This window comes from Cricetulus griseus, chromosome 4, assembly GCF_003668045.3.
Source record: "Cricetulus griseus strain 17A/GY chromosome 4, alternate assembly CriGri-PICRH-1.0, whole genome shotgun sequence".
In the NCBI taxonomy this organism is placed as follows: domain Eukaryota; kingdom Metazoa; phylum Chordata; class Mammalia; order Rodentia; family Cricetidae; genus Cricetulus; species Cricetulus griseus.
The window spans coordinates 62,615,330-62,641,096 of record NC_048597.1 but is presented as its reverse complement, the minus strand read 5'-3'; the positions used below and the strand labels follow the sequence as shown (position 1 = coordinate 62,641,096).

The 25,767-nt window shown below is 39.1% G+C and overlaps 1 protein-coding gene across 1 annotated transcript; it reads left to right on the top strand.

Moving 5' to 3' along the window:
- The first annotated feature begins 3,406 nt into the window (after window positions 1-3,406).
- Window positions 3,407-25,767, top strand: Cldn16 (claudin 16). Its single transcript, XM_035444576.1, has 6 exons — window positions 3,407-3,500; window positions 8,549-8,675; window positions 18,203-18,305; window positions 21,327-21,491; window positions 24,537-24,728; window positions 25,550-25,767. The coding sequence occupies exons 2-6, from the start codon at window positions 8,562-8,564 to the stop codon at window positions 25,681-25,683; spliced, it is 708 nt and encodes a 235-aa protein (XP_035300467.1). The 5' UTR covers window positions 3,407-3,500; window positions 8,549-8,561; the 3' UTR covers window positions 25,684-25,767.

Below are 25,767 nucleotides of genomic sequence, written 5' to 3'. Positions count from 1 at the left end.
CTATTTAAACTTGTATTTTACTTTGGGAACCCAAGGATAGCTTTAAAAGGATCCCCGGGTCTCTTTGTCCCTCTTTCCAAAGTGGCCACACTGAATAAATCTCACTTTTCTGCTTTCTACTATGAATTTTTCTGTTTTAATTGGCTTCTTAAGTATAGGTCACCAAATTGGGTTGCTTGGGTATAAACTGCTAGGAACCCAAATTTAGTAGCAGGTGCAGGTGCAGGTACAAGTGTGTGTGTGTGTGTGTGTGTGTGTGTGTGTGTGTGTGTGTGTGTGTGTGTGTGTGTGTGTGTGCATGCCATGGGTGTGTGCACAGGTCAGAGGGCAACATTTCAGGAGTCATTTCTCTCCTTCTGCCCTTTCTCTAGGGTAGGCCCTGTTGTTCCTGTTGTTCCATCCAGCCCACAATTTACAGGCATTCTCTTGTCTTCATCTACTGTCTCACTTCAAGGATACAGACAGTACAGATATGTACCACTGCATCTAGCTTATTGAAATGGGTTCTGGAGTTCAGACTCCAGCCACCAGGCTTACTCAGCCCTCACCAAATAGTTTTGAAAGGACTATAGGAGTGGAAAACAATAAATTGTCCTTCAGTTACATTGTTTTGTTGCTGGTGTTGTAAACTTGCTATTTTGTGTATGGATATGTATCAAGTACAGCTATATATATACATTCTTACTTTTGGCACACACTATAAAGCAAAGTAGTGTAACTAACCTGGCAAGATGCAAGATATTCTGAAGAGTGACATTACCTTGTGCCTCTATTTGGCTCTAGACTATTGAAAGTTTTGTCTCAAGGAATTGGAATTTCCTCAGGAATTTCATGCTGGTGAAAAGCTGAGTACTGGCAAAAGCTATGGTAGAAATTACTTTGCAGAAATAGAGTGCACATAGTGCTAACAACCGTTTTGACAACATTTCAGGAGAAACTGGAGCTAATACAATGTGGGAGGTCAGTGGTAGGCAGACAAGACCACATCATGGCCAGGACTGTACAGTTATACATACCCGTTGCTCTTTATTTAAACCTTAGTTATATGCCAGGTCCCCAAAGTTGGATTTGGAAGTTCATTAGAAGTCACTGTTTCTCATGCAATGTAGTCACACTGAAGAAATCCCCTTTCTCTGCTTTTCAGCATCGCTTGGTTCTTTAATTGGTTGGTTGCAGGTTGGTAGCCAAGCCTAGCTTGTTTGTCTGCTAGAGCCGAGACTTTGACCCTAACAACTTTAGTCACAGTTGAAGCATGTAAATCATAATATCTGTAATTTGCTGCTTATTTATTGTATTTTGTATATTATATAGAACATTTATAAATACTAATTATTTTCCATAATTTCATGAAACAATTCCTAATCCTTATTTTATTGACAAGGAGGTTCCATAGGAAATACTCAGTAGCTTGCCAAAGACCTGACATTATTAATCAGTGTGGCTTGAACTCAGATCTCTGCAACTTGGCAGTCAAACCTGCAAACCAATGATTTATTTTGCCATCAGTTATATTCAGCATAGGTCTTTAACAACAGCAATTGATTTTATTGTGCAGATTTCCCACCACATTATGTGCATTAAAAACAACAAGAAGGTTATTCATGAAATGTGATCTAAATTTGTTTATTTTAAGGACTCATGCCATTATTTTCATGAATATAGAAACATCTTATGACACTGGGGGAACATGATTCAACCTAGAAACATCTTGTTATGCTCAACTGAAAACGTAGGGCTGCTTCCACCTGCAGACCAAAAGGCCAACTGCAGTATTTCCAGTTTCACAAGTACATCTTTTCACAGAGCAACAGCCAGTGTAGTGACAGACTGGGTTTCAGCAGGTGTCTCCAAAGGATTTGCATCAATACTGACTGATGAGACAGAGAGAGTAGTAAATGCCTGAAGTGATTGTCTTAGGGACAGTGTAGGCCATCTGGCTGGGGAGCTCAAAAGGTGTCACGGTTGCTTCTACAGCATGGGAGACTGGATGTTTCAGGAAAGAACAAAACAACAACAAAAGAACCCCAGTATTGTTCCACCTGTCAAATGCAGGAACACGGAGGAGCATATCAAATTTAAGATATATCTTTTGAGAGCTTGCCATGTGTCAGAGAGAGCTTTTAGTGTGTGGGTTGTGCTGGAAAACAAAACAAAGGTGTCTTATCTTCATGAAGTTTTGATGAAATAATGATTTTGAAAATGTTTTGTATACTCCACTCAGTCACTCAGATAATGATATTATGCTTCATATGTTGACAATAAGTTGAGACATTGCATTTCTTACTCATGTCCCTGGGTACTGCTATAGGTGGAGTACTAGAAATCAAGGTGGTAGCCTGTGCCTTTAATCCCAGCACTTGGGCAGATCTCTGTGAGTTTGCAACCAGCCTCAGGAACTTAGGACAGCCAAGACTGTGTAGATAAACCCTGTCTCAAAACAAACAAAAAGTCCAGGCTCATGTTCGAGTTTCCTAGATGGAGCCCCTTGCTTTCTTTCAGTGCCTGGACCACTGCTCTTGCCCACTGCAGGGTACACTTCTCAAGGACTGAGACAAAGTCTTCAATTTTCATTCTTTCTGTTGCCTTAAAACCTGGCATATTTCTTTGCACAAAATCAGCGTCCTGAAGTACACGCTGGGGGAAATGGTACTGAACTGTGTTTGAGCTGATGAAGCTATATGATAGATCACGGAGCAGAGGCAGACTGGATAGACCCATGATGCTTTGTGTCTGCACCCTCCATGCTACCAGCTCCCCAACATTTCTCTCTTCCTCAGAAATGCACTCACACCCACCTATGTCCCTCTGCTGAGCTCAGTTTTAATCCCTGTCACATTGTCTTCTAACCTACAGAACTTAACGTTTAAGCATGCACATTTTATCTAATTCTCTAAAAATGGTAAACTTCAAAGCACAATCAACTCTACAGGTGCCTGAATAATCAATCCTCTAGGCTCAACTACATACAACTTCAATACATAGTAAGAACAAATGCTGTATTACAGTTAGATTTTTCTTGTGGAAGAATGCACATTTTTACATGTAGGAATGGTCAATGTTTTGCTTTGTGTTTTCCTTTTAAACTTCTTTCCTCATCTCAATTAGGTAGTGATCCATCAGGGAATAGTTGGGACAAACGATGCAACTGAGTCCTAGGAAAGGGGATGTCTGTGTTGCATCATCTGTCCCAACTACAATATATAGCTCTGAAATGCAGTGTGCTGGCCACTCTTCTGATGCTGTTTGTTGTTCTGAACCAGTCTCTGAAAGCAGGATCCTGTGTTTCAAAAAAGAGTTTATATTAAGCACAGATTAAAATATGCATTCCTGTCATCCAATTTCAACTTCCTGAATCCCAGCCTCTCTATGTAATGCTTCCTGGTCTGTATTTATAGCTGCTGGCCCTGGAGATTCCAGTGTTCACTCAAGCCGAAGAAACCACTGCCCTAGGGTATTCAGTTAACTGGAGAAATACATTGTGGACAGTCCCAGGCAGGGAGGTAAGCAGCTGAAGCCAGGCCTTTCCTGTACCGGGCGTGCATTTTTGGAATTGGTCTGGTCCCTCGGATCAGCAGAGCAGAAACATTTCAGATTTTAGGGCACAAGGAAAGATTCACTTGTGACTCACCAAAGTGGCACGGTGTGTTGTTTTGCACAATAGGCAATCCCTTCCTGTTCAACTGTTAAATAGAATAAGCCAAATCAAACGGAGAGAAGGAAATGAGCAGAATAAATGGAAGCTAAATGCACTTACAAATGAGTGAAAATTACCACTCATATAGCTCCTCTTTATGACACAGTATTATATTTCATTATGTTTTCAAATCCAGCTTTGCATTTAAGTTTACATGTTACAAAATGGAGTGAAATGAGTTAAATTAGAAATAGTAAAATTTAGTCATGAGTTTATCATTTTAAAACATCCTTTTTCTCTTGTCTTTTTTTTTTTAATTGAAATGGATTTTTTTTTTATACGCTATATTCTGGTTATGGTGTCTCCACTCCCAACTCTTCCCAGATCTTCCCTACTTTCCCCATCTACCCAAATCCACATCCTTTCTCGCTCTCTCTCTCTCATAAGAAAACAGCATGCATTAAAACAAATAAGATACAAATCAAAACAAACTTGAACAGGACAAAACAAACTGTGTTTCTGGTGCCTTTCTTTTCATTTATCTTTCTGTCTCTTTTTAAATGTTACTTTTTTATTTTCAGATGGTCTCATGTAACCCAGGTTGACATTCAACTCATTATGTAGCCAAGGATGACTGTGAACTTCTGATATTCTTGCTTCTATATCCTAAGTGTGGCTCACCATGAGCAGTTGATATGGTGCTTCGGGTCTAACCTAGGGTTTTGTGTATATTACACAAGCACTATACCACCTGAGATATATTCATAGACCTATTTCAATATATTCTTGAAGGCTGTTTTTTTATTGGTGGTGTTCATAACTCTTTTTAGTATGGTGAAGTCTTTTTATTCTAACATACAGAAGCCTTTGTGATGAAACTAAAATGTTGCTAAATTATTTTTTAAAAACCTAATGGCTACAGATCACTTAAAACCATAAAGGCTACCTGATGGGGAATTTACTGTGTATGTTTATCTTATTGATTGTTAAATAAAATACTGTTTGGCCAATGAGACAGCGAATAGATGGGACTAGGAGTCAAAGAGGATTCTGGGAAATGTAGTAGAGAATTGCTGATCCAGGCAGGAAGTGACATAGCAAGGAGACTCATTTAAGTGAAGGAGAAACATGAAGGGCCCTCTTTTCCCCTTGCTCCTCCAGTGGCAGGATGTGAGCCACCAGCAAGGAGGGACGCCAATAAGGCATTCGATAAGATAAGTCTTATAAAATATATAGATGTATGATAATTGAGACTGAGCTAACAGATGAGAATCCTAGTCATTGGCCAAGCAGCATTGTCACTAATACAAGTCTCTCTGTGTATTCATTTGGGCCTAACACGGGCGGGCAGCTGACATAAAGCATGGCAATAGGGCTCAGGCGGCTTTTGGCAGAAAGATTTATCATAACAGCTACCCACTCAGGTAGAGGTAATTCTAGTCATTTCCATCATCCCAGGATGCTTTTCAAAGAACAGGGATTGGTCAAGTGTTGTTGTTTCACTAGACACATTTTCTTATATCAATCCATGAGATAAAGGTAATAATATAAGTCCATGTTACTTTTTACTTCTGTTGTTATTGATTGCTATTCTGTTCTGACCTTTTCATCTGAAACGTAAAAGACGTTTATTATTGTAAATTGTCTTTCATGTTTGTGGATGCTTTGCCTGGCTATATGTCAGTGTACCACCTACAAGTCTAAGGAGGCCAGAAGAGGGAATTAGATCACCTGGAACTGGAATTACACGTAGGTGCTGGGAATTGAACCTCTGTTCTCTGGAAGAGCAGCCAGTGCTCTTACTGTTTGAGCCATCTCTCATCCCCTGCAAACTGTTCTTAAAATTGTTATTAATTATAGTGTATATGTCAGGCTTTTTTTTTTTTCCTTTTTGACATGGTCTCACTCTGTAACCCTGGCTGCCCTGAAACTGAAACTCACAAAAATAGACTTGCTTCTGCCTCCTAAGTGTTGGAATTAAAGGTGGGACCCACCACAGACAGCCCTAATAGTACTTTCTTTTGCCAAACCAGTAAGTACAATGCAAGCTATAAATATATGATTGGTTCAAGTAGTTTGAGGGAAAAAGAGCCCATTATTTCCTCAAGACATGGGCAAACAGTATTTAGCCCTTACATTTTGAAGAGTCGGGTTGGAGGTGTGACTCAAATGGAGAAGAAACACCACCAAGAAAGAGAACAAGAGAGGTTGTGTGTAAATAGCTGTAGGAGGTTGTGTTGATATTACCTTTCCTTTCTGGAAACCAAAACTTCAAAACAGGCAAATTTAAACGGTTCCTAAAAAACTGATTAATGAAAGAAAAGAAAATGTGTATTAATCACATAAACTTTATCACAAATGTGTATGTCCTGAAGAAGATTCAAAGTTTAAAAAGGTTGGAAAAAACCCTCAATTGCAAGGGAAAAAACTCCAAATAGATTTAATGTATAATCTAGGCATCTGCTGGTGTGGCTTGACGTAAGCACTTGTTTCGAAGGAGCAAGGTCCTAGGTTTAATTGCCAGTGCTCCCAAAACAGTATTATTAGGACTTAGTAAAACTACATAAGATGTCTAATACTACAGACTGTCTTCATTCACAAAGGAAAGGAATGGTCATTTAAGAAGAGTCACAGGACCACCAGGATGACACAGGAGGTAAGAGAGGCTGCAGGCAAGTACGGCTACCTGTGTTCCATCCATAGGAAACACATGATTGAAGGGGGCAGAATTGACTCCTGAAAATCATCTGCTAAAACTCTCTCTCTCTCTCTCTCTCTCTCTCTCTCTCTCTCTCTCTCTCTCTCTCTCACACACACACACACACACACACCTAAAATACTTAAAAGAAAATAAATCAATAACCAAAGCATCATGTATGCAATGTATAAATGAGCAAATTTGAGTCAGTAGGACTATATCACTATACTCGACATTTACTATTTCTCTGTGATGAGAACACTTCAAAACCTTTCTAGCTTTTTAAAAAAATACCTGTTATTGTAGCTATAGTCACTCTGCTGTTCAATACACTACTCGAATTTATTGCTACTGTCAGTAGCTACATCTAAAGTCTTCTAGCCTGTCTTCTTGCATTTTCTAGTTCCTGATAACTACCATTCTACTTTTTCTATTTTTGAAATCAACTTTTTTTTGGGGGGGACCCTACAAACAAGTGATATTATGTGGCATTTTTCTTTCTGTGCCTGGCTTGTTTCACTTTATAACCTCCTGTTTCATCTGTGCCACTGCAAAAGACAGGATTTCATCATTTTTATGGCTGAAGGGTATTGCCTCATAAACAGCATATTTTCTCCAGGTAGTCATCAATTAATGAACCCTTAGGTTTTGTCCATCTCAACCAGAATGAAGGACCAAGTGTGGAAGCCTGTTCAAGATGCTGTTTTTTGTTTGTTTGTTTGTTTGTTTTTTGGATGTATACCCAGGAGTGAGAGTGCTGAATTCCATTTTTAAACTTTTAGTTTTTGAGCAACCTCCCTTGTCTTCCACTGTGCCTGTACTGAGTTATAATTGAACATTTAAACCAGACAAAAGCATGTAAGCTGTCATTCTGTGATGGTGGTTCCTAACCTTCCTAATGCTGCAACTCTTTCAAAACAGTTGTGGTGACCATAAAATTAGTTTTGTTGCTACTTCATAACTTTTAATTTTGTTGCTAGTTCATAACTTTTAATTTAATATTAATTCTGTTAATTTAATTCATAAGGGTAATTTTGCTACTGTTATGAATTGTAATGTAAATGCCAGTGTTTTTCAATGGTCTTAGGTAACCCCTATGAAGGAGTCGTTGGACCCACAAATAAGTAGAGACCTACAGGTTGAGAATTACTGCTGTAAGATCTAGTACAATGGGAGTTTGATGTCTTCTTAAGATGCTGTGGAGCCTGGTATCATGTCTATAAGTCATTTAGCGGGGTTACATAAGTGTATTTTAAAGTAAGCCACCTAAACACACACACACACACACACATACACACACACACACACACACACACACACACACACACACACACACACACACACAAAATCAGGAAGACCATATTTTGCATTGAAAAAAGAAAATACTGAAAAAGCTCAACTTTGTATTTGTGTATTTGTGTACATCCAGGTGTTATTGCAAATCATTGCATTTTTACCTTTTGTGATTTTCGGGTAGGTGCTTGAGTTTTTATTTAACTGACAAGCTGACAAGCCACACTCTTCCCCATATGTGTATCTAAATGTTATGTATCAATAACAGATAAAACAATAATTCGCAAGTAGGCATTTGTTCCCAGCCCTGACCTGAAAGGTAAGGGTCCTTGCCCCTGCCTCCTACTGAGGGTTCTGCCCAAGACTTTGGAATGTGAACTTGCTTGAGCTAGTACCTGCTTAGCATAATTTCGCTGGTGGCTTGTCTGTCTAAGGTAGTCGAGGGGATATTAAAATAGTCTAACAATAAAATCGCAATTAGTCAACCGTACAGTCACCTTTCAAGGGGGAGGAGAACAGCTCCCTCCCAAGAGCCTGAGAAGGATCAGTTTACAGGCTCCAGTCCTGCGTGGGATCCTTCCTCCGTCCTCCATCTTGACACAGCCACAGGCCTCTGTGGTCATAGGTTCACATTAGCCCACAGCCAGGACTCCTTCTCCCATGTACCACAATGTGCTTAGCTCTTCCCCTGCCCTGGCTTCAGATTGGGAGCCCGGATGCTGGATAGTGACCTCCAGGACCTTCGCTTCATTACATCCTGTTTGTTCAATTCTTTCTGCAGTTCAAGGTGCCTGCAAGAGGGGTGTGGGGAACAGCAAAAGACTGGGCACTCTCGCCCCCAGGTATCGGCGTCAGAGGCCAATAGCATCAGAAGCCAATAGCATTCCAGCTGGGCTGACATCTGCCCATGTGTCTCTTCTCAGGCTGCTGGCTGCCATGAGGGAGCTTCTTCAGTACGCTGCCTGCTTCTTGGCCCTTTTCTCTACCGGGTTTTTGATTGTGGCCACCTGGACAGACTGTTGGATGGTGAATGCTGATGACTCTCTGGAGGTAAGAAGCCAGTGACCTCGATTTTGATCTAACATTTCTGCCGGCCTTATTGCAAAACAGACCAGTATGGTTCGCAGGATTAATGTCAGCAAAGATAGGCAGCAAGGGTAAACTGATCCTTAATGAGTCTTAATACTGTTAGCTTATTTAATCCTGACCCTAAGTGGCTATATAGTTAAGTCCTGTTGTCCCATTTTGCAGACGAGGTAACTAAATAATCCGTCTATTTCGCCAAGGATACGTTTTCACAAGTATAATTACATGTCTGCCACAGAGTCCTCCACAAGTTTACCCCTCCCTTTTCTATAAACCAAGCCGAGCACAAGGAGAGTCACACACTCCCCCCCCCCCAAGATAAATGTGTTAACCTTGATGGCAGAGTACTGTGAGAGACATTCCAAAGCTAGTTATCTGAGGTGTTAAACAAGTGAACCCTGGGAAAGACCTTCTGAAAGAGAGTTAGTAATCCCAGGCCTTTGGGAATGTGAACTCCAAGTTTACAAACCCCACTTAGTTGGTAGAGCATGGTGGGGACCCACTACTTTAAGCAGGAGTGAACTCAAGGTGAAAAATGGGGGTTGGATAAACACCATGAAGTGAGGAACTTAGAAGAATAAAGGGTTAATCTGTCTACTTTTTTCTGTGCATCCTGGGGGAATGGTCTGCACCCACCAATGCTGTAGTGTCAGGTCTATAAAGGCTGAAGAAGACCCAGGGGTGGAAGAACTGACATGGTTTTATTCTAAGTCTGTTTACTAGACTCTCAAGTTGGAGTTAGTGAAACTCATAATTTTTTTTCTATTTTGTTGTGGAATATTTTCCTGTGTGTGTGTGTGTGTGTGTGTGTGTGTGTGTGTGTGTGTGTGTGTGTATTTAAATTTCTTCTGATTTCTAGGGAACATTTCAAAACCAATGGAGTTATAAATCCCTCCTGTACACTGAGAGTTTATTTCTAAAAACTGTTATAACATTAAAGTCCTCCGGGTCATCTGCTTTGCAGTGAGTTTGAGGATATAATTCATTTGCACAGTAATGAAGAAAAAAATGTGCCCCTTGGACAGTGCTCAGGGGAAAGTATGGGTCTAACACTCGGCTACTATTAGCTTGTCATTATTCAGGCTGCCAGTCACAGGTGATCAATAGAAAAATATGTTGCACTTGAGCACACTTTAAATTGAGTTGTAAAAAATGTTTTTAAAATATGTAAAATCCCATCCAAAGCCTTTGGTTAAATATTTTCTAAAACAGCTTGAGAGTCTTTTTACTCTGGGTGAGAAAGTTATTAACCTTCTCCATTAAGAAATAGAGTTTTAAGAGCCAGGCTTGCTGAGAGGGAGGCAGGAACCCTGGCACTGAAGCAGCATCTTCCTTGCATTTTAGTTTGTCAGTCAATTTGCCATTCACAGTGTACAAGACTATCATCAGTTTAAGTGAGCAGTCCAGATAGATTATTTTAAGTAAATCCTAACCTTGGAAAAGCTGGTATTTCTTAATGTCTTTCCTATGTCCTCTCAGAGAAATGTGATCTCCAAAGAGCCTGCACGTGGAAACTACCCTATAAGCATCAGCCCACCCCCTTTTCTTTTAACAATCTCTATCAATATTTTTAAAGGGAAGTCATTCTCTCTTAATAATTTCTTTAATTGGTTGGGGCACAGCTTATTATTTTGTGCAAAAGTTTAAAGGTTCTAATCATCATGGACCATTTAGGCCGTTCTTTCTGTTTTCTATATCACCACTAGTCCACAGTAGTGGCTGGTTCACTTTCCTTAAATAATTGTTGTGTGTGTGGGGGGGAGTAAGTGCAATAAAAATATGTAAATAAAAACATTTGAGAGGTGGAAGAAGTATTCTGTATCTTGGCTTTGTTAGTATAAACATGTGGGTTGGAAAATTGGTTCTATGGTTCAGTTCATCGTGGCAAATAATTAAATTGTAGGTCATGAAGAAGCCGCTGTGCCTGTGATACTGAAAGAGGAATGCACTGAGTACAGAGGTGGGGGGGGATGATGAGCATGAACTACAACAAATGACACAGATCAGTTCATATTTGATGAGTAAATGAGCAGGATACCACTGGAACAGAGATGATAAAGCTGTCGGTCCCCATTAGGCATATTGACATGGGTCTTGTGGAGGAAAGGGCTCTCAAGATAAGCCTGCAAGTGCAATTTCAAAGGGTAGAAATGACAGCAGGGGCTTTGGAGGACAGGACAGGGTGGCAAAAACACAGAATGAGGGAAAGCTCTGGGCTTGTAAAAAGGATATAATTCAAAGCAAGAGGCAGAAAGAAAGATATCCTTTGGTTTTACTATGGTACACCAGCCTCGAAGGGTGAAATTCTTTGTATTTAGTGAAAACTCCAGGAGACCCCAAACAATGGGCTGAGCTGCTCTCCTGCCCTCCCTATATCCTTGAGTCTGTTGTTCCTGAGAAGACTTGGGTACTGAAGAGAATGGGTCCAAGGGTTTTCAAGCTTATGGTCACTCAGCTTCTAGCCCTTACTAACTGCCTTCTCTTCAGTGATCACACCCTTTGTCTTCAGTTCTCTTTCCTCAAATAAAATATGGAAATAAATCCAATAGTCCCCTTGTCACATTTTTTTTTTTAAATATCTGGATTCCCGGATGATCTGCAACCCCTAAGCAATGGCTAGTTATTGAGGAACCAAAAATATCCACATCTTCCTCAGAAACAGAACAAAACAACAACAAAAGCAAAAACCCTATTCCTTTGGGAATTGAGTGTGAATATTCACTAGCTTCACGCTATTCCATATACTCCTTCCTCATTCCTACCTTCCCACACTCCTGTCCTCAGTGTCTCCCCCACACCCTTCTACTTCTTTCTTCTTCCCTCTCTCCTCCCTCTTTTCCTCATCTCCTTTCCTTCATATTTTTATCCTTCTCTTTGCTGTCCTTCTCTCATTTTCTCTTTATGTTCTTCCTATCTCCTTTCACCCCACCAACATTTCTCAGCACCTACAGCGTGGCTGTCACTATAGCGGGGTCCCTGGTTATGTGGGTTGTGCACCCTGAAGCATTGGTAGATGATTCTCAGGATAGTGAGGCACACAAATTAGTGAAGGCACAGTTACAGTTCGGCGTGACAAAGTGCTACGTCTGAGGATGAGCAGCCAGTGAGTGGACATCATGTTGTGTTTTGGATGATCAGAGGAGACTTCTTAGAAGTCACCTCTAAGGTAGGGCTGAAGAAGCAAGTGGATGAATATAAGCAGAGAGTGCTCTAATCAAGCAAATGGGCTGCACAGAGCTGTAGGTGTGATAGTGCTTATGTTTATGCTATTGTACACATTTTCAGATGTAGACAGGAAATTATGGGGCTAGGTAATCAAAGGCTTAAAGTGTTATGCAAAATATAGGTCTAATCCCCATAGGCGAGAGCATCTCGTTGTAGGCAAATACATACATGCCTTTGAGAAATATCAGCCTCCCTGGGTGCTTCTGGTGGATGGTCCAAGGAGGTAAATGGAGCTATGAAGAGACTATTTAGAGGACGTTTGCATGAATCAGGAGGAAAACAGCAGTTGTGTACATGATAATGGTAGTAAGTGTAGAAAGATGTGGAAAGACGTGGAAAACTCTATCTCAGATGGTTGAGGTTGGTGATTGACTGCCTGTGCTAAAGAAGGTAATGGGGAAAAAGAACCCAATTGAAATCCACTGTACCAATTTGGGGTCACTGGCAGGATTATGGGATCATTGACCCAGTGGTCAAATGGAAATACGAATTTCTTTACTGAAGTCATGGAGCATGCTTCTGGGAACACTGTCATTTTTTTTCCTGGCTTAACTGAGCATGGTGGCAGAAACAGTTCTTCAGTGGGGAAGTGTATATACGACACCCAATGCCAGAGGTACCCAGGTTAAGTTTCATTTGTCTCCCCTATACAAGGATAATGGTGACTCTTATGTCATAGCTTCTTGTGAGGGTTAAATGGGGCCTGTGTATTACAAAGTATTCACCACAGCACCAGGTAAACACGAATCAGCCAATAAATGCCACATAGATTATGATTAATTTATCGTTCTTTGTTTTGTTTTGTTCTGGGGGAGGAGATGACATTTTGTATAATGCTCGCTGAACTGAGAGCTTGAAGAATGGAATTCTGGCCTCATTTCTGCTATCGATCCTTCAGAGGAATGTTGTTGATTTGTTCAGCTTTATACTTATGACTGATTATTGCTTGACTGGAGGAACAAGGCAGATAATGGGGTCCCATAGTAGAAGCTATCTGTGTACCATCGAATGTTCTCAATGAACGAGGGCTAGGAGGATTAATTACATTATTATGATGCTAACTATCTTGTAGGATTTAGGTTGTGGTTGGGTGCCAGTATGTAAAAGGAGTTCTTAATTGGTCTAGATAATAAAAGGCCAGAGTTAGATATAGAGGAAAATGCTAAGAGATCAGAAAGAAGAAGAAAGCCACAGTAGTTATTTATTTTCTGGCAGGGGTAGAAACAATAAATGATTTCTTAAGAAAGTTTCTGGTATCCCCAGTTTCAGAAGGAAAAAAAAATGTTTGCGTAGGATGATTCAATTTCCAGTTAATTTTTTGTTAATTATTTCCTGGAAATTGCTATACTCTGAGCACCGTTATGATTAAATTTTTATTACTTCAAAAGAAGGTTGTTCACATTAGAATTTATTTCAACCTCATAATCAGGTTTTCTCCTGGGATTTCTATTTGCCTTACTGATGTTATAACTCTTCTGGACATAAAGTATGTATTAAAATTATTATGTCTAATATGTGCTCTGATTGCTTATATAGCAATTTTGCCTCCTGTTTGATTTCAAATTCTCTTAGCAGACGTTTGAGACTGTGCTTGGACTCCTATTGCAACCGATGATTTCCTACTGAGGTCCACATTGTAGGAACCTGGGATGCATTTGTACACATGAACTCAGGGAGAATGTGTTACAAAATGTAGCATATTGCTGAGAGAATAAGTGAAAGATGATTTTTAAAAAAATTATTTGCTTTTATTTTAAGTTCATTGGTGTTTTGCATGCATGTATGACTGTGTGAGGGTGTCAGATCTTGGAGTCATAGATGGTTGCAAGCTGCCATGTAGGTGCTTCGAATTAAACCCAGGTCCTCAGGAAGAACACCCAGTGCTCCTAACTGCTGAATCTCCAGCCTCCAAAAAATGATCTTTGAAAATTCACATTTAAATTCACATCTTACTTAAAATCTAAGTAAGAAGTATGTCTATAGTGAAACAACCATCTTTTAAAAAGCAAGTTCTTATATCTTGCAACAATGTAAAGAATTAATACATGCATTTGGTCCATCATTTTAGTAAGAACTTTAAAAAAAAAAGAACTAAAGAGCTACTCCCCCAGAGTGTTTAATGAGGCTGATGAAAAAGTGGATTTGGCCTAAATTATGAGACTTTTCCGTTTGGTTCTTTAAAGAGAAACTTTTATATAGAAAGGGATAAATGTCTAATTGTTATTGAAATATAATTTGTGACCTCTGACACTGAGCAGCCAGCATTACTAGCTGTGATACTATGCTCTTTTAGGACAGCATTCTAATGCATACAACAAGACAATTATATAAAATCTAAGTGTTTCCATAGGTTCTGGGGTGTAAGTCAAGTTGTTTAGTCACAAATGGTTCTGGCAGCCAGTGCCATAGGACAGAGAACACTTAGATGGCAACTGCTTTGATATTCTAAATAGACAACTCAGGGTTAATGACAAGCATCAGTGATACAGATTAGAACATGGCATTGTAGAATTTTTTCTAGGGAATCACAGAGTAGGAGGAGATAAACTCCAGCTAGAAATAGCATAGTGGGTACTTTATAGAAAAAAAAAAAAAAAGAATGTCTTGCAGGGTGGTTGAATTCCGGGTAGAATTTTGACAAGTTGAAAGTAAGAAGCATCAGTTTTTGTGTAAACCAAGTTTGAATAGTTCTATGTACTGAGGAACCAGGCAGCCATTGCATATGGGTGAAGTGGACTTTGGAGGGCTAGTGGGGGCACGGTGAGAATACTCTACTTAGATGCCAGCAGCCACTCACTCCTGCTAAATGTTGCCATCTTCAAGGAGGCCAGGAGACAAAGCTGACCAAGAGATCAAGGGAAACCAGGTGTCAGGGCTGTCTGTGGTATTGCTCCACTTTGAGCATTGGAGAGCAGTTGGGAGATGATCTGTGCCTTCCAATTTGTTGATGCTTAGGAAAACTTCATCTTGTGTGGGAAATGATCCACATCTCACTCTCAGGAGCAATGATATCACTGAAGCATAAATCCCTTCAGCATTGCTGTCTGTGTTATTTATAAACATATCGATTCCATGCTAAAAGGAATAAGCTCAAAATTAGAAATTTCTATTTCAAATGACCCCGTGTGAGATTAAAATTATTAGTTCCGATTTTACAGTTTTTGCCCTTTAAGAAAGGTTAGCCACACTACTTAAGCACTAGTTAGCCTTTAAAGAATCTTATTTTAAGGATTCCAAGAATTTCCGTTGGCTTACCTTGTAAAACAGTTCCCAATAAGCCATTATATCACAGGCAATGAGGTTGACGGAAAGCGATAGACTGTAGCAAGGAGGGCTTTGCTAAAACGATAACAAAAATCTTTTAACCTTGTATTTTGGGCACAAAGGCACCTTTAAGGGTGCCTGCAGTAAGTGCTGTATTAACACTGAAGTTTAGTTAATTACAGCCACTATTCTCACGTGTCTTAGCTGAGAGTGAATGCCAAGCGATTTAATAGTGTGCCCCAGAGCATTAATACCTAATGAAATTGGATTCCTTGTTTCCTCTAATGACCTCATTGCTTTTCGAAATATGGTCATGGCAGGTAAATGATCAATAGCCTTGAAATTGACACCAGTCCTGGATTATAGCTGAATACCCTTATTATTGAGGATATTGTGCGAGTTACATCATGTATAGCAGGAGTGGTCTTGTATATTGTAGGAAGAATGTTTTCCCAGCCAATTTAGACATTAGGAAAATGTGAAAATTCACTGTTTGATTACAGAGAAATGCCTTCATATCCATAGAGTACCATTCAAGTTAGGATAAACTAAATCTGTGAGATGAGAGACTGAGGACATGGATACTAGCAAGGCCCACTTTCCTTCTTAGTCTAGTCGGTCAGTATGTACCCTAACTGTATCAGTTTCCTGAGTCTGTCATGATAAATGATCTTAAGGAAATTACTTTCTCATAGTCTTGAAGGCCTGAACTTTAAAAATCAAGATCTATGTAGGCTTCATTAATTGCCTCTGATGCCCCAGGGAAAATTGTTTTGCATATTTCCAGATTCTAGTGGCTCTGAGTTGTCCATGACTTGAGACTATAGAGTTACTCCCATCACTGAGTGTTCCTGTGGCCTCCTTTCCTTCTGCCTGTGCCTTTCATTTGTGGACACATGATAGGGACACCATTAGTTAAGAATCCATCTGTATAACTCAATGTGATGTTTTCTTTTCAGGCCTTAATTCAGTTGTATCTGCAAAAAGGGCAATAGTCATAGACATGGTTGAATCTTTTAGAAGGCTGTCATTTGTTCTATTCCATCTAATATTTTTACTGTCATCATTTTTTTTTAGTGAAACTCAATAGAGCCTCTACTTAATTCATGTTGTTTAGAAATTTACTTCCATTTTCTTTGGAGGTAATAATTTATACTATTTATTAATGATTTTATAATACTTTTAACCACCCAATCATTATCTCCCTTATACAGGTGAGGAAATCGAAATTCAGAACAGGGAAGATCTTGCCCAAAGTTACAACATAGCTATGAAAAGTGTCAGTCTGTGTTTAAACTTATGCTCATATACATGTTTATGTGCATATCTTTCTTTAGAAATCACTATGTCAGGTTGTACAAGACAGATTTTCTTCATTGGAGTTTTGGCCTCTGTGTTTCTCTAGGGCACATAATCTCCCATAAAATCTAGAGCATTACCATAGGCACAGCTTGCCAAAGCAGTGACTGGAAGAATGAGAGCCTTGGTATGAAAATTGAATTAGGGCCTCTTCACAGAACACTGTCTCTGAACACTAAGGTACCAAGTACTGGATACCTTATCTTGAAGTAGATTTTTTACAACTGATTTCTAAGTATACCACAAACAAGGCTTTTGAATACACACACCTACGGTTCAGTTGGAATCTTGTCTACTGCATTATTATTGACTGTGCTGCTACAGTGTTTTCCCTTCCCCATGCCTCTATTTCCTTATTTGTAAATGGATGATATCATCTCATTAATGCTCTTTAAGAAACAAATGACAGGATAATATACTTCAATAGCAGATTCTTTAAATTATAAAGTCAATGATTGTTAGTCATTACCAATTATAAGTATTTTACACGAAAAGCAATAATGACAGTATCTGTAGCATTTTTATCAAGCCCCAAGCAGAATGCAGGCAAGAGTTTCAGAGTGCTCACTTATTTAATCATACTATGCTCACATTAATGTGATTTTCATTTTTTGAAAAGTGTTTTTTTCTGTCCACTCCCTTCCCATGGACACCATTTTAAAACCTCTCCCTTTGCAGCCGTTTCCCCACCCTACTGTGTTATTTCTTCTTTGGGTATGGGGTTTAAAATGTGACTTCCCACAGCAACTGTAGAAGTTTTTTAGGCTAGCTTCAGATTTCCAAGGTAATAGGATATGTTATTGAGTCTGAAGAAACAATCATATTATCTCTGCCCTATATTCATGAGCTCTGTCAAGAATACATGAAACTGCTGGCTGCTGAGATGTTTATCATTGTTTTTAAAAGTTTATGGTGACTTCCAGTCCACCAATGAAGAATTAGAGGAGTCAGGGCACTGGGACCTTTCAGCTCTTAGTGGGCATTGTCATGTGCAGGCCAGTTCCAAGTAAAAGTGATTTACAGCTGTCAAATTACATTAGATTACTTCCCAGTTCCTTTGTATTCATGTCATTTCTTACACATTTGTAATATGTCAGTATAGCAGACAGGAAGATGATCAGGGATTCTCAGTCATTTATTGTTGCCTTTTTTCATTTATTGGTTTTCTTTGCTAATTTTAAATTTATGAACCTCATATAAAACAGCATCTTTCTTCATGAAAGTCAATGTCTGTAATGAAGATGAATTAATGAGCGTTGCTGATAGACTTGAGATATTAACATTACTGTCTATCGTCTTATAGATTTATTTATGAGTAAATGTTAGGACATGGAAGTGAAATGGATTGTCTTTATGTCTAAGCAAGACTCAAAGACAGAAGAATATATTCTGCTCTGATTTTATCCCTTTCATCCATGACTTATTTCTCCACATGCCCCATCCAGTCAGGAAGTAAATTCATTTCTTGGCCTAGAAAGCCTTTAATTGCCATTGTTTAAGGGAAACTATTCTAACGTGCATTGATTTATATAAATAGAATTCTAGTCATGCCTGTAACCACTGTACCTTGCTAACAAATATGACCAAGAGGAAATGAAGTTGGTTTCATGGTTGTTTCACAGAGTGTCTTTTCCAACCTCCAGGTGAGCACAAAATGCCGAGGCCTCTGGTGGGAGTGTGTCACAAATGCTTTTGATGGGATTCGCACCTGTGACGAGTATGACTCAATATATGCAGAACACCCCTGTACGTATGCTATAAACCTTCCTGTTTGCCAGGAAGGGTGTGCCAAGGGATACTGAGCTCAAATTTCTATTTGTTTTTGTTTACTGTTGTATGGTATCAATGCTTTAATTTGAAATATTGGCAATTAGAAATTGATAACATTTTTGAAATGTGAATTAAAACATGTCTATCATATTTCACCTTTCCCCCTGATTTTGTAAATCCCTTTATAGTAAAAATATTGTCTCATCTATGTAACAAGGGACCTGACACAATGCCTTATATACTGTAGGCTTACAGTAAATAGTTCAATAATTAAAGCTTATCCTTTGGGTGTTGTGATTTTATCATTAGAATTGACAGGGTAGATGTGTTTCTATTATGAGTTAGCTCAACTAGAAACTTTACTGTGTTTTTTCCCCCCTCAACTAAATATTGGCTAAGACAGAATACCGGATGCAGAGAGGAAGAGAATCGAAGTGAGACAGAGGATATGGGATCAGTATATGAGAACACCAGTACACTTGAGAGATCATTAGCTTTGGTTTTGGAGTCAATTCATCTTTCTTTCTTTGAGCTCTAAATCCTACCTCGATATTTGCAAGGCCATCTTCCAATGAATAAAGCAATCTTTTAAATTAACAATCCATTGTTGATGGCCTCAATCCTTCTCCAAGGCATTGAATTGTTTGCTTAGAACTTTGAACCATGGCAAGAAATACCAGTCCTGCTACTAAAGGAAAGTGTGCTAGTGCCTTTCAAAGCCAATAATGGGTGGTAGTGCCCCATGAAAAGATAAATGAAAAGTGGGTCCTGTGTAATGTTCCTTTTCCCCAGACATCTGTTTCAGTCCAGGAAAAAGCACTTAAATAGAGCAATCTTCAAAAAAAATCTTCATTTGTATTTTGGGAGTTAGGTGTCTGAAATACTTTTTGCTGCAATTTATAAGGCCTTTTATTAAATTTTTGCTCAGAGAAGTTTTCAGATTTCCCCATTTGCCTCCCGATCTATGCACATAGAAACACACACACACACACACACACACACACACACACACACACACACACACACACACCAACATGATTTGATGAATAGGAATGGAAGTTTATGCCAGGCTTTCAGTCTATTCCAAAAATGCAATATGTAGAAAAATCCAACAAGACAAACATTTTATTTGTTTTCTTAATTATTTATCTATCATTTTATTTATTTACTTATTTATGTGTGGGAGGGGGTGTGGGCCTGGACATACCATAATTCGGTGGAGAAGGTCAGAGAGTTATTAGTTCATTCCTTCTTTCTGGAATTTGGGGATTGAACTCAGGTCTTCAGGCTAGAAATCAAAACCCTATATCTGATGAGCCATCTTGTGGGTCTGGGAAGACAATCAAAAGTTAAACCTTTTAAATGCAGGTATACACAATCGTGGAAGAAGTAGAAGCTTTCATGAGAAAAATGACTGTTGATATTTTAATATGCTACTTTTAATGCTTTGCCTGAACTATCTCATGTTTGGTCTTTGTTCTTGCTTATTGCTTTTGTAAAGTAAAGAACTTCCACTTTTATTGAAATGTTGCCACATATATAAAGAAAGCAATGTTAAAATGTGTTCTAGAAAAATAACTTATCTATATCCTATTGGTTAGGAGGCTATCTATGAGGATTTGTCCTCATTTTCTCCTAAATTCATAGAACTGAGTTAAATAACTCTTGCAGTTTGCTCTGCATACATATGGTGTGTAGCCCCAGATGGACACTTGTCCTATGGAGCTTCTCTTCATAAAAAAATTTTTGAGCAACCCCAAATAAGAATGTTGAGCCTGTTCTGGTAGCCAAAATTCAACCCTCTCCAAATAAAATTCATCCATAGCTAGCCTGAGTATGTTGCTTGCAGCCTTGCCCTCCTGGAACCTTGTTGACCATGGGCTCAAATCCTAGAGCTTCACAGAGACCCTCTGTGTTGAACGGAAGATGAAAGACTCTCTAGAGGAAGAAGAAACTAAGGCCCACAAATAATCAAGAAGGCATGTTGAAATAAGGAAAATAAAACAATCTAGCTTATGAAGCTTCATCTTCTTAGTCTTTCTTTTAGTTTTGAGGCAGGGAAGTCAAGGTAACAGGGATTTGAAGCATCTGGTCACATCACTCATAATTGGGATGCAGAAAAGGGTGAACACTTGTGGTCAGTTCACTTCATCTTTCTTATAAAACCCATCACCCAAGCCCAGAAAATGGTGCTGTGCACTTTTAGGATGGGTTTTTCCCATCTCAATTAACCACAATGATTAAACCTTTGCAGCTGTCCCTAGAGGCTAAGAAATCCCTCAGGCTTGTGTCTGGATGCTTGCCTCCTAGGCAATGCCAGATCCTGTCGTGTTGACAGTTAGTAGGAACCATCACGATAATGTATGGACATATATAGAGTATTTTCACCTGCTCATAAGGGAGGAGGGAATTTCATGCATTTATTTTTTTCCTTCTTCGGGTGTATCATGTTCATCTTAAAATTTTGAAAGGGAAAATTGGCTGTATTTCCTCAAAAATAAGCCAGAATTTTATCTCATTTGAAAAAAAAATAAAGACAAGAAGGTTCTAGGTTATTATGAAAATAAAGTATACTTAGTATATAACAAAAGAAATATATGTATTAATCTTTCCTATGATCCAGGTAGTATAACAGTAGTTCATACTCTATTTGGGAAGTAATTTCCTTTCTTTTTAGTATTTCGGATGAAACACAAGGTAGGTCTCCTGCATGCTAATACAGTGTTCTGTCTCTGAGCCATATCCCTAACCCTTCTTATGTGGAAGTCTGTGTAACTGTCACTCAGAGTTTTGATCCCACAACTGCAGTTGCTTCATGATAGTTCTGAACTTGATAAGAAATTTTAGGCACTTAAATTGAAGCTTATGTAAATACAAATTCTGAATTCTATGCATGGCCTTACGTTGCTGTGTCTAGTCTTGTGTTCTGTGATGTTCTTCTTTGAATTTGACATGTCACCTCTTCTCTCTCTCTGCCGTGACTCCATGCTCTTCCAGTGAAGTTGGTGGTAACCCGAGCACTGATGATCACAGCTGACCTTCTTGCTGGCTTTGGGTTTATCACCCTGCTCCTTGGTCTTGACTGTGTGAAGTTTCTACCCCATGAGCCACAGATTAAAGTTCGCCTCTGCTTTGTTGCTGGGACCACATTACTTATTGCAGGTACTTGCTTAGTTTGTTATATTCAGAGACAGTGAGTCCCTGATCGTTCTCAGGTGGTGCTAGCAGAATTTATCATTTTTCCTCATTTAAGGCCTTCTATCCATCATCTGCCTCCTGACAGTGGACAACAGCTGTATATACCAGTGAATTTCTTATACAACTTAACATTGTATAAGTTTGTTTTAGAAACGGTTTCCAAGACTTCACTAGATGATCTGTTTTGTTTGTTTGTTTGTTTGTTTGTTTGTTTTGTTTTGTTTTCTGAGACAGGGTTTCCTCTGTGTTGCTTTGGAGCCTGTCCTGGAACTAACTCTTATAGAGCAGGCTGGTCTCAAACTCATAGAGATCTGCCTCCCTCTGCCTTCAGAGTTCTGGAATTAAAGGAGTGCACCACCACCTCTTAGCTAAAACAAAAATTCAAGTTACTGAAGAAAATCATTATAGGTATTACAAAACATATGGTCAAATTAAGTAACCTGGGATAACTTAGGGTTGAAAGCATTTTCTAGAATTAGTCTGCCATATGCACAGATTTTAAAAGCATGCATTCTGTTTTGAAGTTTGAACAAAGGTATTTCCAAATTAGTTGGTAAGTGTAACAATATTATAGAAAGGGATGTAACTTAAACCTTTTTCTAATGGTTATATGTTTGAATTGCTTGGATGAATGATTATAATTATAAACTCAAATAATGTTTAAAATAGTTACTACCAACTCTCCAGGAGGGGAAATATGGTTTTTTTCAGAGGGCAAACATTTTTCAAAACACCCTTTCAGCACATTGCTTTGTCTCCCAGTTGTCACGTTTCTCTCTTAGATTTGGCCTTTGATATACAGTGTGTACTTAAAATTAGTGGAAGCCATGTGCTATCATGTCAAGCCTATAATTTCTTGGCCCATTTTGACATGGTGTGGAGTATGGTACAGTGATTACTAGAAAAGAAAGGCAGTTTTTTTTTTTTTAAAAAAAAAAACATGGTATTTGTTTATTTCTCTCTTGTCTCTAGTACACTGGATTGAACAGTATTGGATACAGTTTACATGTGGGATTGGCTGCATAACTGGGATAGCCCAGTTTGTATGTGGATGTTGACTGTGTATCTGGGATATCCCAGTTTACATGTGAGCATTGACTTTGCATTTGGGGCAGCATGAATCTTAGTTAGGGTTACTACTGTTATGCTGAAACACCATGACCAAAAGCATGTTGGGAAGAAATGGTTCATTTGGCTTACATTTCCATATCATAGTTCATTACTGAAGGAAATCAGGACAGGAGTTCAAACAGGTCAGGAACCTGGAGGCAGGAGCTGATGCAGAGGCCATGGAGGAGTGCTGCTTACTGGCTTACTCCTCATGGCTTCCTCAGGCTGCTGTTTTTTTTTTTTTTTTTTTTTTAAATAGAACTCAGGACCACCAGCCTAGGGGTGGCACCACCCACAATGGGCTGGTCCACCCATTGATCGTTAATTAAGAAAATGCCCAATTGCCAGATACTATAGAGGCATTTTCTCACTTGTGTTTCCCTCCTTTCAGATGACTCTATCTTGTGTAAAGCTGACATAAAACTATGCAGCACAGCAGGGTTATAGGAAGGTGTTGACTGAATCTGTGACATCACAGTTTATATGAGTGTTTAGTGTGTATCTGAGATAGCCCAGTTTACTTGTGGGTGTTGGCTGTGTGTCTAAGACATCACAGCTTACATGAAGAAGAGCTTTAGATGCAGGTCTTGGAAACACAGAAATTATTTTAACAGCATGTACTTCCAGTTGAATATTAGCGTGGAAGGCCTGGAGTGTGGTGGTACACACCTTTAATCTCAGCACCTAGAGGTAGGTGGAGCTCTGTGAGCTTGAGGCCAGCCTAATCTACATAGTGAGTTCCGGGATAGTGAGGGTTGTATAGAGAAATCCTGTCTCAAAAAGCTAAACTTTGAAAAAGAAGAAAAGTAACATAGAATGAAAACATGTTCTATGTCATTTGTGTTTCTGTGTTTCCTATTCTTCAATTTTGTTTTAAATATTTTAATTTATGAAATGATCATGAGACACATAGGGTATATTCTGGAAGGACAAATCATGCATATGGTGGGAGTCTCATGAGAACATTATGGTGCTAATAATTTATTTTGCCTAGCAGTACAGTGACTGTCATAGCATAGCATAAGGCATTTCTCATACACTTGTGGCAATGTTGGCGCAGATGTACATACACAACTATAGCATATGTAACCATAGCATATGTAAGGTACAGTATGTTACCAGCTAGTGTGTTTAATATATTCTTATCATTATTTTAGAGTGTATTCTTTCTACTTAAAAAATGTTTTCTGCGCTGGGCGTTGGTGGTGCACGCCTTTAATCCCAGCACTCGGGAGGTAGAGGGAGGCAGATCTCTGTGACTTCAAGGCCAGCCTGGTCTCCAGAGCAAGTGCCAGGATAGACTGCAAAGCTACACAGAGAAACCCTGTCTCAAAAAAACCAAAAAAAAAAAAAAAGTTTTCTGCAATGCAGTGTACCTTGTTACAGCAGAATACCATACCATCACTCATGGATATTTCATTTCTTCACCACATTGTTTTCTCTTGATATTGACCCCAATTTCAAATTGTTTTGTCCACTGTGGCCTTGGAAGCAATGAGCTATGATTTTTTTTTTGTATGAGTGTAAGTATGTGTGTGTGCACATGCCCATGCCAGGTAGCTCAGGTCTACAGCATGCCACCACACAAATTTCTCTGTTAAGTGATACATGACTATACAAAAATAACTTTGGAAAAATGGGAAACGTCTAAAAAAATCATAGCAATCATTTTAGAGCTGCACAAACAGATGAGCACTGTGTCATTTCATTTCAGTGTTTTGTTTGTGAAGAGGGACGCTGAAGGCAACGATAGAAGCTGTCCAAACTCCAGTTGCCCATGAATTACAGTAGCAATGCTAATGCTTTAGATGACATGATGCATTTTGAACATAAGCAGGTCCTTGTGACTTAATTTGAAGAATGCTCTGCATGACTCCTGATCCCCCTCATTTCTTTCAGGTGCCCCTGGAATCATTGGTTCGGTGTGGTATGCTGTGGATGTTTATGTCGAACGTTCTTCTCTGATTATACACAATATATTTCTTGGGATCCAATATAAATTTGGCTGGTCCTGCTGGCTTGGAATGTCTGGCTCTTTGGGTTGCTTTTTAGCTGGAGGTCTACTCACCTGCTGCTTTTACCTCTTTAAAGGTAAGGGCAAAGCAGAGTAAGAGCTCCTCTTTTACAGTCATCGTTTTCAATCCAAAGGAAACACATCTCATCAGACCAAATGGCTCTGATACCCTTCCCAGTTTCAGTTGTTCAACGACAATAGAAATGCAGCATTTAGGCTTTTCCCCCCAGTAGTAGATATTAGTAGCCAAGGAAACCCAGAGTTGCAACTGTCCAGTATCCAAACATGCACTAGTAGTTTATGTACAATGATCATTGTTATGCATCGGACCTCACTAAATAAATTAAATTTATGTTTAGGGTTAAAGGGAGAACTTGACTGAAGGCCAATCAATAAACAATATTGTTGGCAAAGAACTTAATGTATGATATTAGTTTTCTAAAGAAAACCTACCTAAATAGCAAGATCTCTTAATCATAAAACAAAGGTAACTGTTTGGCCACATTTTCAGTCTAAAAATAACCTCCAGGTTGAAATATTCAGAACTTCATCTGAGATCTAGGATTCCTAGATGACTTCAACTGAGATGTGTGTGTGTGTGTGTGTGTGTGTGTGTGTGTGTGTGTGTGTGTGTGTGTGTGTTTATGTGCGCGTATGCGCGCACAGTCTCATACGTATATGGGTCTTGGGTGTTTGAATGTGTGTTTATGTGTGTGCATGCATAGGATTTTGCATGTGTCTCTCTGTGTGTGGTGTGTACAATGTGTGTGTTTGTCTATGAATATGTGTCCTAGTCTGTTTTGGAGAACAACATAGACAATGACTCTAGTTTTTCATTTTTGAAAGCTAACTGAGTCATATTTATTTTTATTTCCCTGCATTTATCTCTTTGGAACAGATGTTGGACCGGAGAGAAACTATCCTTATGCTATGAGGAAGCGCTATTCCACTGCAGGTGCATCCATGGCCAAGTCTTACATGACCGCTCGGACAGAGACAGCCAAAATGTATGCTGTAGACACCAGGGTGTAAAATTGGCCAAATGTCAATCTGTGTTGATATGTTGTTTAATTCATCAATCAATGTATTTGAGTTAATAAAAACAACTGATCAATT